Source organism: Mya arenaria, chromosome 16 (genome assembly GCF_026914265.1).
Source record: "Mya arenaria isolate MELC-2E11 chromosome 16, ASM2691426v1".
Lineage (NCBI taxonomy): Eukaryota > Metazoa > Mollusca > Bivalvia > Myida > Myidae > Mya > Mya arenaria.
The window spans coordinates 27,780,377-27,795,561 of record NC_069137.1 but is presented as its reverse complement, the minus strand read 5'-3'; the positions used below and the strand labels follow the sequence as shown (position 1 = coordinate 27,795,561).

The 15,185-nt window shown below is 36.5% G+C and overlaps 1 protein-coding gene across 5 annotated transcripts in view; it reads left to right on the top strand.

The window, feature by feature from the left end:
- Positions 1 to 15,185, top strand: part of LOC128221041 (UPF0394 inner membrane protein YeeE-like) — a 57,553-nt gene that overhangs the window by 36,847 nt on the left and 5,521 nt on the right. For 4 of the 5 annotated variants that reach the window (XM_052929448.1, XM_052929447.1, XM_052929445.1 and 1 more), the window contains 3 exons: positions 10,625 to 10,708; positions 13,928 to 14,085; positions 14,861 to 14,909. In XM_052929448.1, coding sequence (XP_052785408.1) covers positions 10,625 to 10,708; positions 13,928 to 14,085; positions 14,861 to 14,909 — 291 coding nt within the window. Of the gene's footprint in view, positions 1 to 3,266; positions 3,762 to 10,624; positions 10,709 to 13,927; positions 14,086 to 14,860; positions 14,910 to 15,185 lie in introns of those variants that run through there. The other variant, XM_052929444.1, reaches the window with a different exon arrangement.

The following is a 15,185-nucleotide window of genomic DNA, read 5'->3' as shown; positions in this document are numbered from 1 at the left end:
CAGACCAGAAGTGAACCAACCCGCTACCGGCTATTAAACGAGAAAAGAGTAGGAAAAAATGTAAACTTAGATAATAAATTATTCAAACATATAGCATTCCTAGGTATCTGATACTTCAAATACGCTGTATCATCCTTGAGCGAGGGAAGTCGGCTACTAGATAGCGGGTGTGATATTTGACATGGATTAAGATTGTGTCCGATGGAGATTTACTTAAGTCTGGATTAAGGTTTGGTTGAACTGAGTTTATTTTTTTCTTAATTTTTACTGAGATGGAGATCAGTTCAGATACAGTGACAATTTATGGTTAAATGTAGATTTACTGAAGAATGAATGAATTTACTGATAAGAATAAACTTATTTCAGTCTTTGATAAAAACACTTTATTTGAAGAGTTAAATTTGTAAAACTCGACGGAAGTTGTGGACACAATGCGATGACTTTGGATAATTAAATTCATGAATGAAATACTTAAAGAATGATTGATTCAGTGAGTGAAAACATGAATGATTTAATTTATTAAAAAATCTATTTGTTAAATAATGATTGATTGATTGATTGATTGATTGATTGATTGATTGATTGATTGATTGATTGATTGATTGATTGATTGATTGAATATATGAATGGATCAAGGAATGCGAAAGGAATGTTGGAGTGAATGAACTAAAGAACGAACTAGCGAACGAATGAACGAACAAGCGAGCGAGCGAACTAACGAACGAACGAACGAGCGAGCGAGCGAGCGAACGAAAGAATCAATATACCAATTAAATTATTAATTTCTGAATGACTGGTTTAGTATGTGAAAAAACTAATGACTAAATGATTGTATAAGGTGAGTAAATTATTGGTTTAATAAAAGATTATTTTTTTTGAATAAATGAATGTTAAAGAAACGAATGAATATGCCAATGCATAAATTCATGAATGCATAGATGAGGGAGTGAATGAATCAAAGCACGAACGAAAGGTATAGTGTAAATGTAAGAAGGATGGAATACAATTAGAAATAAGACCTGCTAAAGAAACAGAGTATTTTGACGGACTGACAGACGCACGCACAAACACGCGCATTGGTACCGCTACATCAATAATTCTAGGAAAACTTAGGACTCACACACAGACAGGCATATAGGGGCGGTTCATAAATAATTCTAGGAGAAATGACAGACGCTCAAACAGACAGACACATTTGTTCTTCTTCATTAAAAGCTAAAAGTAATTGCAGGTTGTTTTTATCGGACAATATGAAAATAATCGTTCTTTTAAAACATTGTATTGGAAAGTTAAACTTTTTTTCAATATGATCGCTGACGTCACTGTATTTCATATCCTATTAACGATATTAACGGAAGGATTTTAAATTGTCTATTTCCTATTGTAATCGCCACTTCCTATTGTTATAACATTTACGCCCGGGTATTTCGTACAGCTATAGAAATGGGATCAATGAATAATATGATTACTTATTGAATGAAATATCAATATTTTATTCGTTAATTTTGTGACAAAAGCTTAGGTTTATTTTAACTTTGTTTATGTTTTCATTTTAACTTATCGCAAGCTTTTCAAGTACGACGCACTTTGAATAAGAATTCTTTATATCGCTTAATCAAAATAAAGATGATTGTATTTTCATTTCCAAAAGGAGGTATAAAAATAATTGCATGGTTTTTTCTTTGTTATTTCAATATTTATACTTGATAACGAAACGTCGCACTCAAAGTCTGGACATGGTTGAAATTTCATTTAGTTCACAGTGGATAGTAAAACGGAATTAAACTTAAAATAATTTTAAAGTTTTAAATAAGTGAAAAGGAATATTAAACAAGTGGCATTTCAGGTTTTTATATAAAAAAGTTATTTTGTTATCTTCTGATCAGGACTGGTGGATTTTTTTTATTTATATAGATTAACATGCGATATATTCAGATATAATAAGTGTTTAAACCAAGAAATAACAACGTAATACACTGCGGAATATATTATTTTTTTCTCGGGTGGGGGTTGAAATTTTTATATACAATCAACTTTTTTAAAATTTAAAGCATTACTGAGTATTCGTTTGACAAAAATAGCATCGAATTTGTTTAAAATATTAAACGGCAAAAATGTTATACATAAACTAATGTTTATTATTGTTTTTCATCTTATTTATTTCCCATATACATGTTACTTTTAATTACAATTGATCAGCAAGCAACACTCATTCAATTAGTCACCAGACATCTGAGGCCCCAAATTCTCAAAATTTCTTATACTTGACCAGCTAAAAACATTCTTCGACGTTTTCATAGCCTAAATACATACTTAAATTTTATTTTAATGAATAGAAACTTTGTTTTTCTATTAAACATAAAAATAATTCCTGTTTGGACTTTAAAAATATATCTTAAATAAGTAAATATTCCCGGCTTGTGCGCATGTGGGTTTGGTTTGTGGTCACCAAGCCGGATAAGTTGGTTTCCGCCAGCTGGTACTCCGGTTTCCAACACAACACAAGGCCACACTCTCGCGTAATATCAACAACCACAACAACAACAACAACAACAACAACAACAACAACAACATCTTTTAATGCATTCAGGCAATAATGCATATAGCATACAAACAGTTTACGAGCAAACAGGTCAAATTTAGCAAGAAGCATTAAAATAAAATGTGAACAAAAAAGATAAATGATTGTTAGTCAGTAGTAGTGAATTATTTTGATAATAAAGGTAAATCTAGAATGCTTATATAAAACATTTTGCTGTTAACAATTTGATAGAACAAAAAATTTAAACACTCTCGCGTAAAATCGTACCAACGAAAGAGATTTAATAATATAATGCTGTAATAACCTGTTTCACAATCGTTGTAAAATAAATAATTTTAAACTAGACTAAGTAAATATAACGCAAAATATATCAGCTAAAAATAGTGAACTTTGCTTGATCCTGGTATAAGGACTTTGAAGTTTTGAGAAATTGATGCCAAAATTGAATAAAAATGCCTTAAGTTCGATAAGATGGTTATTCATACATCAGCTAACTTATTGAAATTGTATATTTTTTCTTATCGTTTTAATTTACGGCTGCGTCTGCCAACAACAAATCCGATTGTTTTCAAAGATAGGATAGATTATAAGATATGATCTGCGCTGATTTATGTATGGAACTTAACTGATATCAGAAAATGAATGATCAAAATATTTATTTTAGTTATCGATGTTTAATAGAACAGTTGTTCATTTTTGACAGAATATGTGAAATGTCCGTAAACGTGTCGTCACAAAAAAGTTTTATAAGAAAAGTATTTAAAAATATAATCTGAAATTGACTTAAAAGTTTATCGCAGTGTTAAATAATTACACGAACATCAAATGAGTGCAAGACTCAGAAACTCTTTTATAAAATCTACCGGAGAATACGCAGAGGAAAATTCTGTTACAAAGAATGAATCTGAAAAACGTACAATAAAAAGTGAAAAGTACGGATCCCGTTTAGGAATGGAGGAAAAAGCGGGACCCAATAGTTTTAGTGACATTGCGGAAATTGGTGACGGTGAAACGACCGGAAAAGTTAACAATTCGAGAACTTCTGAAAACGATGAATATAGTGCGAGTGCATCAAAATACGATGCGGATAGTGGAAATGGTGCGGAGGAGAAAACCAAATTTACGAAGGAAGTCCCAGGCGTTTTTGGAATAATAATAAGACTTATTCTGTGTCTCTTGTGTGGAATTGTGTTTGGATTCTGTCTTGGAAGGGGTCGAGGTAAGAATGATGGCACGGTGTTAAAGTGGTTAAACGTTAAATAGCATTCATGAACTATTTTAAAACCTTTCTGCGATGTTACATGAGGTTCGTGCGAGTCGTCTCGGGAGTTTCCGGAACTGCCGAATCTAGCCGATGTTCTTTATCGTAGTCTTTACGAAAACATCCTCCTCCTCCTTCTCTTCTCTTTCTTCTCTTCTCCACATCATCATCATCATCATCGTCATCGTCATCATCATTATCATCATCATCATCATCATCATCATCATCATCATCATCATCATCATCATCATGTATATGTGTTTGATGAAATGAAAAAGAAGCGGTGGGGATCCTATAATTTATTCCAAAATAGGCAAATCGATTGTAAATTATGGGAAACCTTTTTACAGAGAGTCAAGCCACAGGTCATTCTTATCAATATATATTATAGGATCTCTGGTGAAGCCGAGATCTGAATTACCTATTGATCTACCGAAAACTGGTTTTAGACCTTCTTATAATATATATAATATACCTATTCTTTGAAATACAGACAGACAAAATTGAAAGACAAATACGGGAAAACTCTACCAATACAATATTAATAAAAGAAATATGTTTTACAATATTTCTGATAAAGACCTATGTTCCATCGTAAGATATATTTGGTAATAGTGGACACTGTTTATGTAGAATTTCCATTCTAGGAAAATAACTGGGTATTCCGTATACAATGAAACTTTTTTATGTAAACACAAATCATTTTGGGTGACTTATTTTGCAATTTCCCTTCAACTTTAGCATTACTTATAAATGGTAGTGTGAGATTTTGTTTTTAAAAGGTTTATACATTTGATTTTCATGCCTTAAAAGCTGCACTCTCAAAAATTGACAGTTTTAACCTTTTTATATTGTTTGTCTCAAAATCAGCTCATATTGGCATCAGTGGCTTCAATTCAGTCATATGATAACCCACAATAAAAGATATCTTAAATGTTGGTAAACTGCCGAATTTTTCATTTTTCTTAAAGCGTTAGTAGCGCTTTTAGCCATAAAATATCAATTTTCAAACGTTGATATGAAAACTGCGATTTGCTCTTTTGTGAGCAGCTTTATATCACTGGTTTCCTAACATTAAGGTGAAAATTTGCTCATTCCAAAACAAAAAAAGAGAAACAAGTTGTTGTTTTTCAGCAGTCTCATATCACTATGATTTCAGACATTTACGCAAGAATTGGAGAATCAAAAGAATCAATCTGTGAGAGTGCAGCTTTAAACTTATTCTCAATAATATAAGCCTGTGCGGCTTAGGTTTAGAAAAGTAGAGAATACATAAAAAGAATCAATCACACTTACATCGATTATTTAGAAGGCGTCTAATATTTTACAAGTTTTAATTAATAGGAACGTGACAAAATGTACTTAACGCGCATGCGCGATAATTTTCATTCAAGCTTCTTTTGATCACTAAGTTTGCAACTTGACGCTTGAAAAGCGTAATGGCATTTTTGTACTTAATGATCTATGAATTTATGAATGAATTGATAAATACTTGTAAAGGCAATAGGTTTATATTTACACTTCGTATGTTTTATATTATATACCTCCTCAAAAGCAAATATAACTAGGGCGGTTGTAAAATGTCAATTACAAAAAAGAATATACTGGTTTATAATGTATGCCATTCAATAAATTAAAATTGACACACAATGAGGCTTTTATATCTCAAGCAGAACATTTTATATTCAAACTGTTGGGTAGCTCACATTTTCAATAGTGTTCAAGGTTATGTTATACAATCGAAATCCGTTGGCTCGAACTCGCTTGGCTCGATTTCTTCTTTAGCTCGAACCGGATGTTAAGGACCGATTTCTTTCTACTAAATGTAAGCATTACCGCTTGGCTCGAATTTCCTGAGGCTCGCCGGTCCCTGGGAGCTCGAGCTTACGGGGTTCGACTGTAGTTAGATAACATGAAGTAAATTCTTAATGAATAAGAATGGGCGGAGTGAGCGTAGCGTACAACCTCATTGGCCGAGAAAGTGACAACGAGGAATCTGAGGCCAGGGAGTGTGTATTGGATGAGTGGCAGAAGGCGGACCTGCACTCTTATTCAAAATCAATACATACACATGTATAACAAACATTAATTTTGACTGATAAAGCCTTTACTACTGGGAAATATTTATTACTGATGGCAGGATTGTAACCGTGTATTTAATAGCAGAAAGCGCAAAAATATTAAATGATTGGTGAGTGCTAAAATATTTACTGTGTTCTACTATCATCTCTTAAGGTAGAAATACCGTGTTTTATGCGCATTTCTTTCAAATTAAACTCGGAATCCTTCATAAGAACTATTGATTTCGACAGTTATTCATCCGTTTTGGAATATTAAAACATTATTTACTGTAGTAAATCTTAACTGGGAGTTAGAGTGCATCTTTAGACACTCGCGAAAGGTTCTGCGAATTCTTAATTATTTAGTATTATAGTACTTAATGATTGCCTATCTGCAATTTCATTGGCTTAAAAAGTAGGTTGTATTCTTATCCCGGATTATACAGAGAGCGTTCTTCGCACTTTGTAGAGGTTAGAGTTTATTGAAGTATTTTATTCGTGATTAGAAAACAACATACATTCTCAGCTATTGAAATTGCAGATAGGCATTCATTAAGTTCTATGTTTAATCACCATGAATTTTAACTTGCGCGGGTGTCTAAAAGTCCGCGTACTGCCACTCATCGGACAAGTGACCGGCGAAAATACCTCGAGCCAAGCGGGAATGAAATCGGTCCTTTACATCCAGTTCGAGCCAGCGAGGATTTCGAGCCAAGCGAGTTCGAGCCAAGCGAAGTCGATCCAACGGGGTTCGGCTGTATATTAAAACCTGAAAAATATGCTATGTTTTGCTGAAGCGTTAGTTACGCTATTGAATAAGGGAGTATTTTAAGAGCAGTTGTTTTACAGACATATGTTGCAATGAGAAAATGTCAGTTTGTATTTTTTTTTTATGTAAATGAAATTAAGTACAATAACTCAAATTTAACACAATCAAAAACAATAATGCCAGCATAAAATCTGCGAGTGAATCCTTTGTTGACATTTTGGTAAGGTTTCATTTTGATAATACCAGACTGCATGCATGTTATATTTGAAATGTTAAAGCTGCTCACAGATTGACCGTTTTGACATTTTTATTTTATTTTTTCTCTTGGAATGAGCCAAGTTTTTTGTAAATGTCTTGAAACCAGTGATTTTAGACTGCTGACAAAAGATCAGATCGCAGTCTGAAATAATCATGTTCGAAAATTGATGTTTAATGGCTAAAAGCGTTACTAACGCTTTAAGAGAAATGATTTTTTGTCCGTTTTTCAAACAATTGAGATCTGTTATCTCATATTACTGAATTGAAGGCATTGATGCCAAAATAAGCTGATTGTGAGACAACTTTTCTTTAAAATGTCAAAACTGTCAGTCTGTGAAAGTGCAACTTTAACATTTGTAATCCATTTTTCTGGAGATCATTCTATGAACGTCGTTCATTTACGAGCTTAATTCTTTTGTGGACGATGAAGATTTTCATTTAGATGCGAAGCGTGATAAATAACTATTTTCTCTACTCAGAAATAACCATTCTTTTTAAATTTCGAGCGTAAGATACGTGTTTTGAGAAGGTCCCGTGACCCATAAAATCTTAACCTTCGGGTAAACAGATATTGTATAGCATGCCTTTATCTCTGTAATGTTAAACTTAAATTGCTATTAATCTTGTTACTAAAGAATTAGGCATGACCCATATAATGACGAAGCAGAATTTTACAGCGCGATTAATAAATGTGTAGTTTCAAATATTGTTAAAGCTGGTTCGGTTAAGTTTTGTACATAGGCGGCAGTATAGGTCCACAGGTGTCTGTCTCATGGTTTGTGTCTAAAATGTTGATTAATATCATTTTGGGTACATATAATGAGATAAAAAAACACATCTGAATATCTTTAATGCCTTTGATATACAAAAGGAAACGTTTACATCAAAGGCATTAAATATCTTCAGATTTGTTGTTAATCTCATTAAATCTACCCAAAATGATATTAATCAAGATTTTAGACACACACATTGAACCAGACGCCCGTGTATAGGTCAGGGATGGTTAATAATAAGTGTGAGAATCGGTTAAAGTATATGTCGGAATCGGTCATTCATATGTCATAATATCGGTCAGGCATGGTTTAAAATAGGTGCGGAATCGGTCGAAGATGGGTAAAATAGTTGGTAGAATTGGCCAGGGATGGTTAAAAAGAAGTGGAAAAATTTGGTCGCGCTTAACTAAAATAGACGACTCGCCTAATCATAGGTGAATTGGTCACACACAGGTTGCTATATCGGCCAGGGATGGGTAGAATACGTGTTAAAGTGTTCGTTGTATGTTTAAATAGCTGGCAGAAACGGCAATACATAGGTGCCAGTATGAGTTGAGGACGGTTAAAATAAATTGTAAAATCGGTCATGCATCGACCAGTGTGAGGACAAAATAGATGGGAGAAGTGGACGTTGTAGTTTAAACTAGCTGGCAGATTCGGTCATACGTAGGTTATAGTATCGGTCAGGAATGGTTGAAATTAGTTTGCTGAAACGGCCATACGTTGGTGCTAGTATCGGTCATGGATGGTTAAATTTAGGTTGCAGAATCGGTCATACGTAGGTGCTAGTATCGGTCATGGATGGTTAAATTTAGGTTGCAGAATCGGTCATACGTAGGTGCTAGTATCGGTCATGGAGGGTTAAATTTAGGTTGCAGAATCGGCCATACGTAGGTGCTAGTATCGGTCATGGATGGTTAAATTTAGGTTGCATAATCGGTCATACGTAGGTGCTAGTATCGGTCATGGATGGTTAAATTTAGATTGCAGAATCGGCCATACGTAGGTGCTAGTATCGGTCATGGATGGTTAAATTTAGGTTGCAGAATCGGCCATACGTAGGTGCTAGTATCGGTCATGGATGGTTAAATTTAGGTTGCAGGATCGGCCATACGTAGGTGCTAGTATCGGTCATGGATGGTTAAATTTAGGTTGCAGAATCGGTCATACGTAGGTGCTAGTATCGGTCATGGATGGTTAAAATTAGGTTGCAGAATCGGTCATACGTAGGTGCTAGTATCGGTCATGGATGGTTAAAATTAGGTTGCATAATCGGTCATACACGAGTGACAATATTGGGTAAGGATGGTTAAAATTAGGTTGCATAAACAGTCATACGTAGGTTATAGTATCGGTCATTGTTAAAATTAGGTTGCAGAGTCGGTTTTACAAGGCTGGCAATATCGGTCAGGGATGGGTTATACTAGTAGACTAATAAGTTATTTAATATTACTCTATTATGTGCATAATGATATCAATATCAGTCTCCATTCCTGACCCTACCTATTTGACATTCGATACTGCCACCTATGTTCCTTACTGATTCCGTGAACTGATAATGGTACTTTAGATAAATAATAAATGAATGATTCTCACCAGTGTCAAAAGGGCAGTCAAGCGGTCATCAAATAGTTTTATTATTTTATACGTTTAACCAAGGTTTTCGGTGTCAGCAGTTTTTTTTCAAAGATCAAGAAAGCCATGTTTAGAGAACCGAACGAATCATGAACTTACTGTTTTGAACAATGCTTGAACGTACGCTTATACAATGATTTTTATAATGATCGTAATTTTAAGTCTGTTTGAGAATATGAGGTTAAGTCTGTGCAAAGTCAGATGCCCTTTCAGAAGTTAATTAGTCTTAAGATGCTTGTATATTTCAGGATCTGAACTTAAGTCAGATGGTGTTTGAGGCATTCATTTTGCTCATGATTCTTGTCTGTTTCAGCACATGAGCCAAAGCCAGACTTAAAGTCTGTGTCCTACTATAAAATTTACCACAACATAAACAATTGTTTGAATATACCAAAAACGATGAATAAATGTGGAAAACAATGGTTCTTATGAAGGATACCGAGTTCTATTTTAAATAAATGTGCAGAAAATACGGTATTTATACCATAGATCGCAGTAAATATTTTAGGACTCACCATTTATTTTTCAGCTATTAAATACACGGTTACAATCTCGTTATCATTAATTAATATTTTCCATAAATATTTTATTAAGAGAGTTGCGAAAGGTTAATCACTCAACATTAAGATTTATTACATATGTGTATGCATTGATTTTGAATATTTTAAACGTTTCAAAGGTTTATTTTCTAATCATTTTTTAAAAACAATTGTTTCGGGAATAAAACATTCATCCGTTGCGACATATTTTAGGGTACTAAGGAGATGATCAAATTTTACAATATAAGATTTTATCAGATTTTGGATTAAAAGCATTTGCAATTTTTCGGTAAAACCACATTGTTTTTGTGTCAAAATGCCCCACTCCAGTCTAACCCAATCAAAATTTTATTGTGGCTTCTTTATGATATCTTTTTATATATACGGATATAAAAGTCTTATATTTTCTTGGTTACAAAAGGGCAAATATCATGCTTAAAACAGATGCAATCACCAAAGAGCCAGAAGACATTGGTGATTTGGTAGTACTTAAATTTGACACAAAACAAAACATATTCGTTCTGTATAAGGAAATTTCCAGGAAAATGCAATTTCCTTTTCATTGGAAATCTTATAAAATCTTCTTTCGTAGAAAATGCTCAACTCTTATCTTTTCTACAAATGTTGCAATAGATATATGTATTATGCTTTAAGAATATTAAACCTCAAAACTTAATATAAGAAAGGATTTTAATATCAGAAATTACTATTGTCCTTGCAAAGCTCATTTGCAATGTGAAAAGCTCTTAAACATTGTATAATTATCAAAATGGTCGTCTATTTTCAGTGTTTGAGCCGAAGTCTATCCGAAGTCAGATGGTCTTTGAGACGTTTATTATGCTCAAGATGTTTCTTGCCGCCGTGTGTACTGGTAAGTTTGTTATGTTTCCACCAATTGCGGGCTCGATCCCCACTATGTGTCCGCCTCTCACCCAAGAGGTAGCGGGCTCGATCCCCACTTTGTGTCCGCCTCTCACCCAAGAGGTAGCGGGCTCGATCCCCACTTTGTGTCCGCCTCTCACCCAAGAGGTTGCCGGCTCGATCCCAACTATGTGTCCGCCTCTCACCCAAGAGGTAGCGGGCTCGATCTCCACTTTGTTTCCGCCTCTCACCCAAGATGTAGCGGGCTCGATCCGCACTTTGTTTCCGCCTCTCACCCAAGATGTAGCGGGCTCGATCCCAACTGTGTGTCCGCCTCTCACCCAAGAGGTAGCGGGCTCGATCTCCACTTTGTTTCCGCCTCTCACCCAAGATGTAGCGGGCTCGATCCGCACTTTGTTTCCGCCTCTCACCCAAGATGTAGCGGGCTCGATCCCAACTGTGTGTCCGCCTCTCATCTAAGAGATAGCGGGCTCGATCCCAACTATGTGTCCACCTCTCACCCAAGAGGTTGCGCGCTCGATCCCAACTTTGTTTCCGCCTCTCACCCAAGAGGTTGCCGGCTCGATCCCAACTATGTGTCCGCCTCTCACCCAAGAGGTTGCGCGCTCGATCCCAACTATGTGTCCGCCTCTCACCCAAGAGGTAGCGGGCTCGATCCCCATTATGTGTCCACCTCTCACCCAAGAGGTGGCGGGCTCGATCCCCACTATGTGTCCGCCTCTCACCCAAGAGGTAGCGGGCTCGATCCCCACTATGTGTCCGCCTCTCACCCAAGAGGTAGCGCGCTCGATCCCCACTATGTGTTCGCATCTCACCCAAGAGGTTCCGGGCTAGATCCATACTATGTGTCCGCCTCTCACCCAAGAGGTTCCGGGCTCGATCCCCACTATGTGTCCGCCTCTCACCCAAGAGGTAGCGGGCTCGATCCCCACTATGTGTCCGCCTCTCACCCAAGAGGTAGCGGGCCCGATCCCCACTATGTGTCCGCCTCTCACCCAAGAGGATGCCGCTCGAACCCCACTATGTGTCCGCCTTTCACCCAAGAGGTAGCGGGCCCGATCCCCACTATGTGTCCACCTCTCACCCAAGAGGTAGCGGGCTCGATCCCCACTATGTGTCCGCCTCTCACCCAAGAGGTTGCCGGCTCGACCCCTACCTAGGGTACTTTCTCGTCACAATCGAGCGTATATGAATTAGTATTAATAAATACAACCTTTAAGAATGTGTCATCATAATTCGTGCTCATGTAACATGTCGCTGCATCAATTCTGCGCGTAGATTGCTTATTAAGAAAATTCACCATTATCAATTCATACATAACGAACACATGATTCAAGAACATTCTGTTATACGTACTACTTCGGCGCCCTCCACCCCCCCCTCACCCTCCTCACCCCCCCCCCCCCCCATTTTTTTTTAAATCGTCCAAGTTAATTTTGGGTTTCAATGTAGGAGAACAAAGGAATATTTCACGCTCAAATGCACCATTTCTGACAAGTAATTGTTAAAATTTACTGGGGGGGGGGGGATATCCCCAACCCCTCACAAAATAAATTATGGTTCTTAGGGAAGGCGCACGTCAAATGGTTGCGCCCGAGGTTACGCCCCCTTCAACGTCAAAAACCTGGATACGCCCATGCGTACTTAATGATCTGGTACATAAAATATCATCAGACACAAACTAACCTATAAAAGATTACTGATGATATACTTATGTTTGTTGTGATTTTCAAAACTGTATCAATTATCAGAATTTCCCATATAAACTATATACTTTAATTCAGGTCAAATATCTTCAGATATATACTTATCAGTTTTACCTGTCCTCATTATCATTTTTGTAAAATAAAACCACGTAGATGTAACATTTAATCGATTAAGTAAACCAATCAACATTTCCTGATATCTGATATACTTTGGGGATATGTAGGATAAACCAAATAACTGTTTCAATTGTTATAAATTAATCAACATTTTCCTGATATTAGATATGCTTCGAGGATTATGTTTGATTAAACCAAAAAAATGAAACAAATGATCTTAATCACTCAACATTTCCTAGATTAAACCAAGTAACTGTACAATTTAAAGCTGCACTCTCACAGATTTGCCATTTTTACAACTTTTTTATTTTTTGTCTTGGAAAGAGCAAATTTTATGAGTAAATATCTGCAAACCAATAATATAAGATTGCTGACAAAAGATCAGATCGCAGATTTTGATATTTTAGTTCGAAAATTAATGTTTTATGGCTTTAACCGTTACCAACGGTTTAAGAAAAATGCATAAAACATCAATTTTTGAACTTATATATAAAAGTCTGCGAGCTGATTTTTGTCAGCATTCTTATATAACTGGTTTCGGTGGATTTTCGCAAAAACTGGCTCTTTCCAAGACAAAAAAAGTTGTCAAAACGTTCAATCTGTGAGAGTGCAGCTTTAATCTATTAAGTAAATCAATCAACATTTCCCTGATATCTAATATGCTTTGGCGATATGTTAGAAAAAACCCCAAGAAATAACTGTTTCAATTGTTCTAAATCAATTACTGTTTTCCTGATACCTGATATGATGAACGATATGTTGTTGTTGTTGTTGTTATATGTTGATGTTGTTTTTGTTGTTACTCACTTATCATATAATATATCAACTTAATACTATCTTAAAAACTGTTCATTAATTTAATGTAATAATCACACATTCGTGTTAAAGTCACTGGTACATTTCTTTCAATCTGACCACGAAACTCTTAGAAAATCGACTCAAGATAAGTTTTATGAATATCGGCAAAGGTAAGCTATATTACAGGTAAACTCTTGTTCAATGTTATATCCGTGTTATGCACCAGGCAATCGTAACCCGGCCCCTCAGGTCCTGTGAATAGCGGGGACTTTGACTTTCGGTCTAGCCAACTCCGGGGAAAATTCCCGCCCTGCGGGGGCGAACCGCTGTTAAAAATTCCCGGCAAAATGCCCCCGCACCCCAGGAACCCTAGATAAGGCCCATTCCCCGCTATTTTTGACGCGAAGACAAAACAACCGCATGAACCCGGCACTTCTGGGCCACCTGAAAGATAAAAACACGGTCCATTTTCTCGGCTATCCCAGGTATGCCCCCGGACCGGGGGCGTGGTTACAATTGACTGGTGCATTAATACATGGATATTATTCGAGAAAGCAGTTTCTTGATTATATTGTTGTTTATTTCAGGTCAAATAATTTTCAGTGTCATATCTGTGTTACCTGCTACTAAGAAGCTTTTCGAGGAAGCTGTCTTGGAGTATATTGCCTGCTTCACGCACAAAGGAATCGTTACTAGCGCGATTGGCGCATTCGTATTGGGCTGTGGCATGACGCTATCCGGTGCTGTAAGTATATACTGTTGAATTCGAGAAATAATTATAAGCACAATTGGCGCATTCATTGTGGGTCGTGGAATGACGCTGTCCAGTGTCGTAAGTAGTTATTAGTGAATACAAAGAATCTTTATTAGCACACTTGGCACAATTGTGTTGGGCTGTGGAATAACGCTCTCCGATGCTGTAAGTATTTACTAGTGAAAACAAGGACTCGCTACTAGCGCAATTGGCGCACTCGTTTTGGGCCGTGGAGTGTCGCTCTCCGGTGCTGTAAGTATTTACTAGTGAAAACAAGGACTCGCTACTAGCGCAATTGGCGCACTCGTTTTGGGCCGTGGAGTGACGCTCTCCGGTGCTGTAAGTATTTACTAGTGAAAACAAGGAACGCTTCTAGCGCAATTGGCGCACTCGTTTTGAGCCGTGGAGTGACGCTCTCCGGTGCTGTAAGTATTTACTAGTGAATACAAGGAACGCTACTAACGCAATTGGCGCACTCGTTTTGGGCCGTGGAGTGACGCTCGTCGCTGCTGTAAGTATTTACTAGTGAATACAAGGAATCTTTGTTAGCACGATTGGTGCATTCGTTTTGGGCCGTGGAAAGTCGCTCTCCGATGCTTAAATATGTGGACTCGTACATATTTTTTGATTAATATATATATAAATGTTTTGTTGTGTATGGCTTGTAACGTACAAAATTGGAATGCATGTCTTTTTATGTATGGTTTGATCTCTATTTTTTGTTAATGTATGTTTTTGCTGTATGTTTTGTTAATGTATGTTTCAGTGTCCTGGCATGATTCTTGCTCAAATTGGATCCTGGGTGCCGAATTCTAGTGAGTAAAATACAAGCAATGACGTACTCCTCACTTCTTGTTGTAATGACATTTTAAAGGGACCAGACACCAGATGATGAAATTGAAAGAGAAAAATAATATTGTCAAAAATTTCATAAAACTTCAGCGCATACACTTACTTACTTATGCAGTACGTTTTAAACTGGGAAACCGTATGTGCTATAATAAACGGGGAAACCGTATGTGCTATAATAAACGGGGAAACCGTATGTGCTATAATAAACGGGGAAACCGTATGTGCTATAATAAACGGGG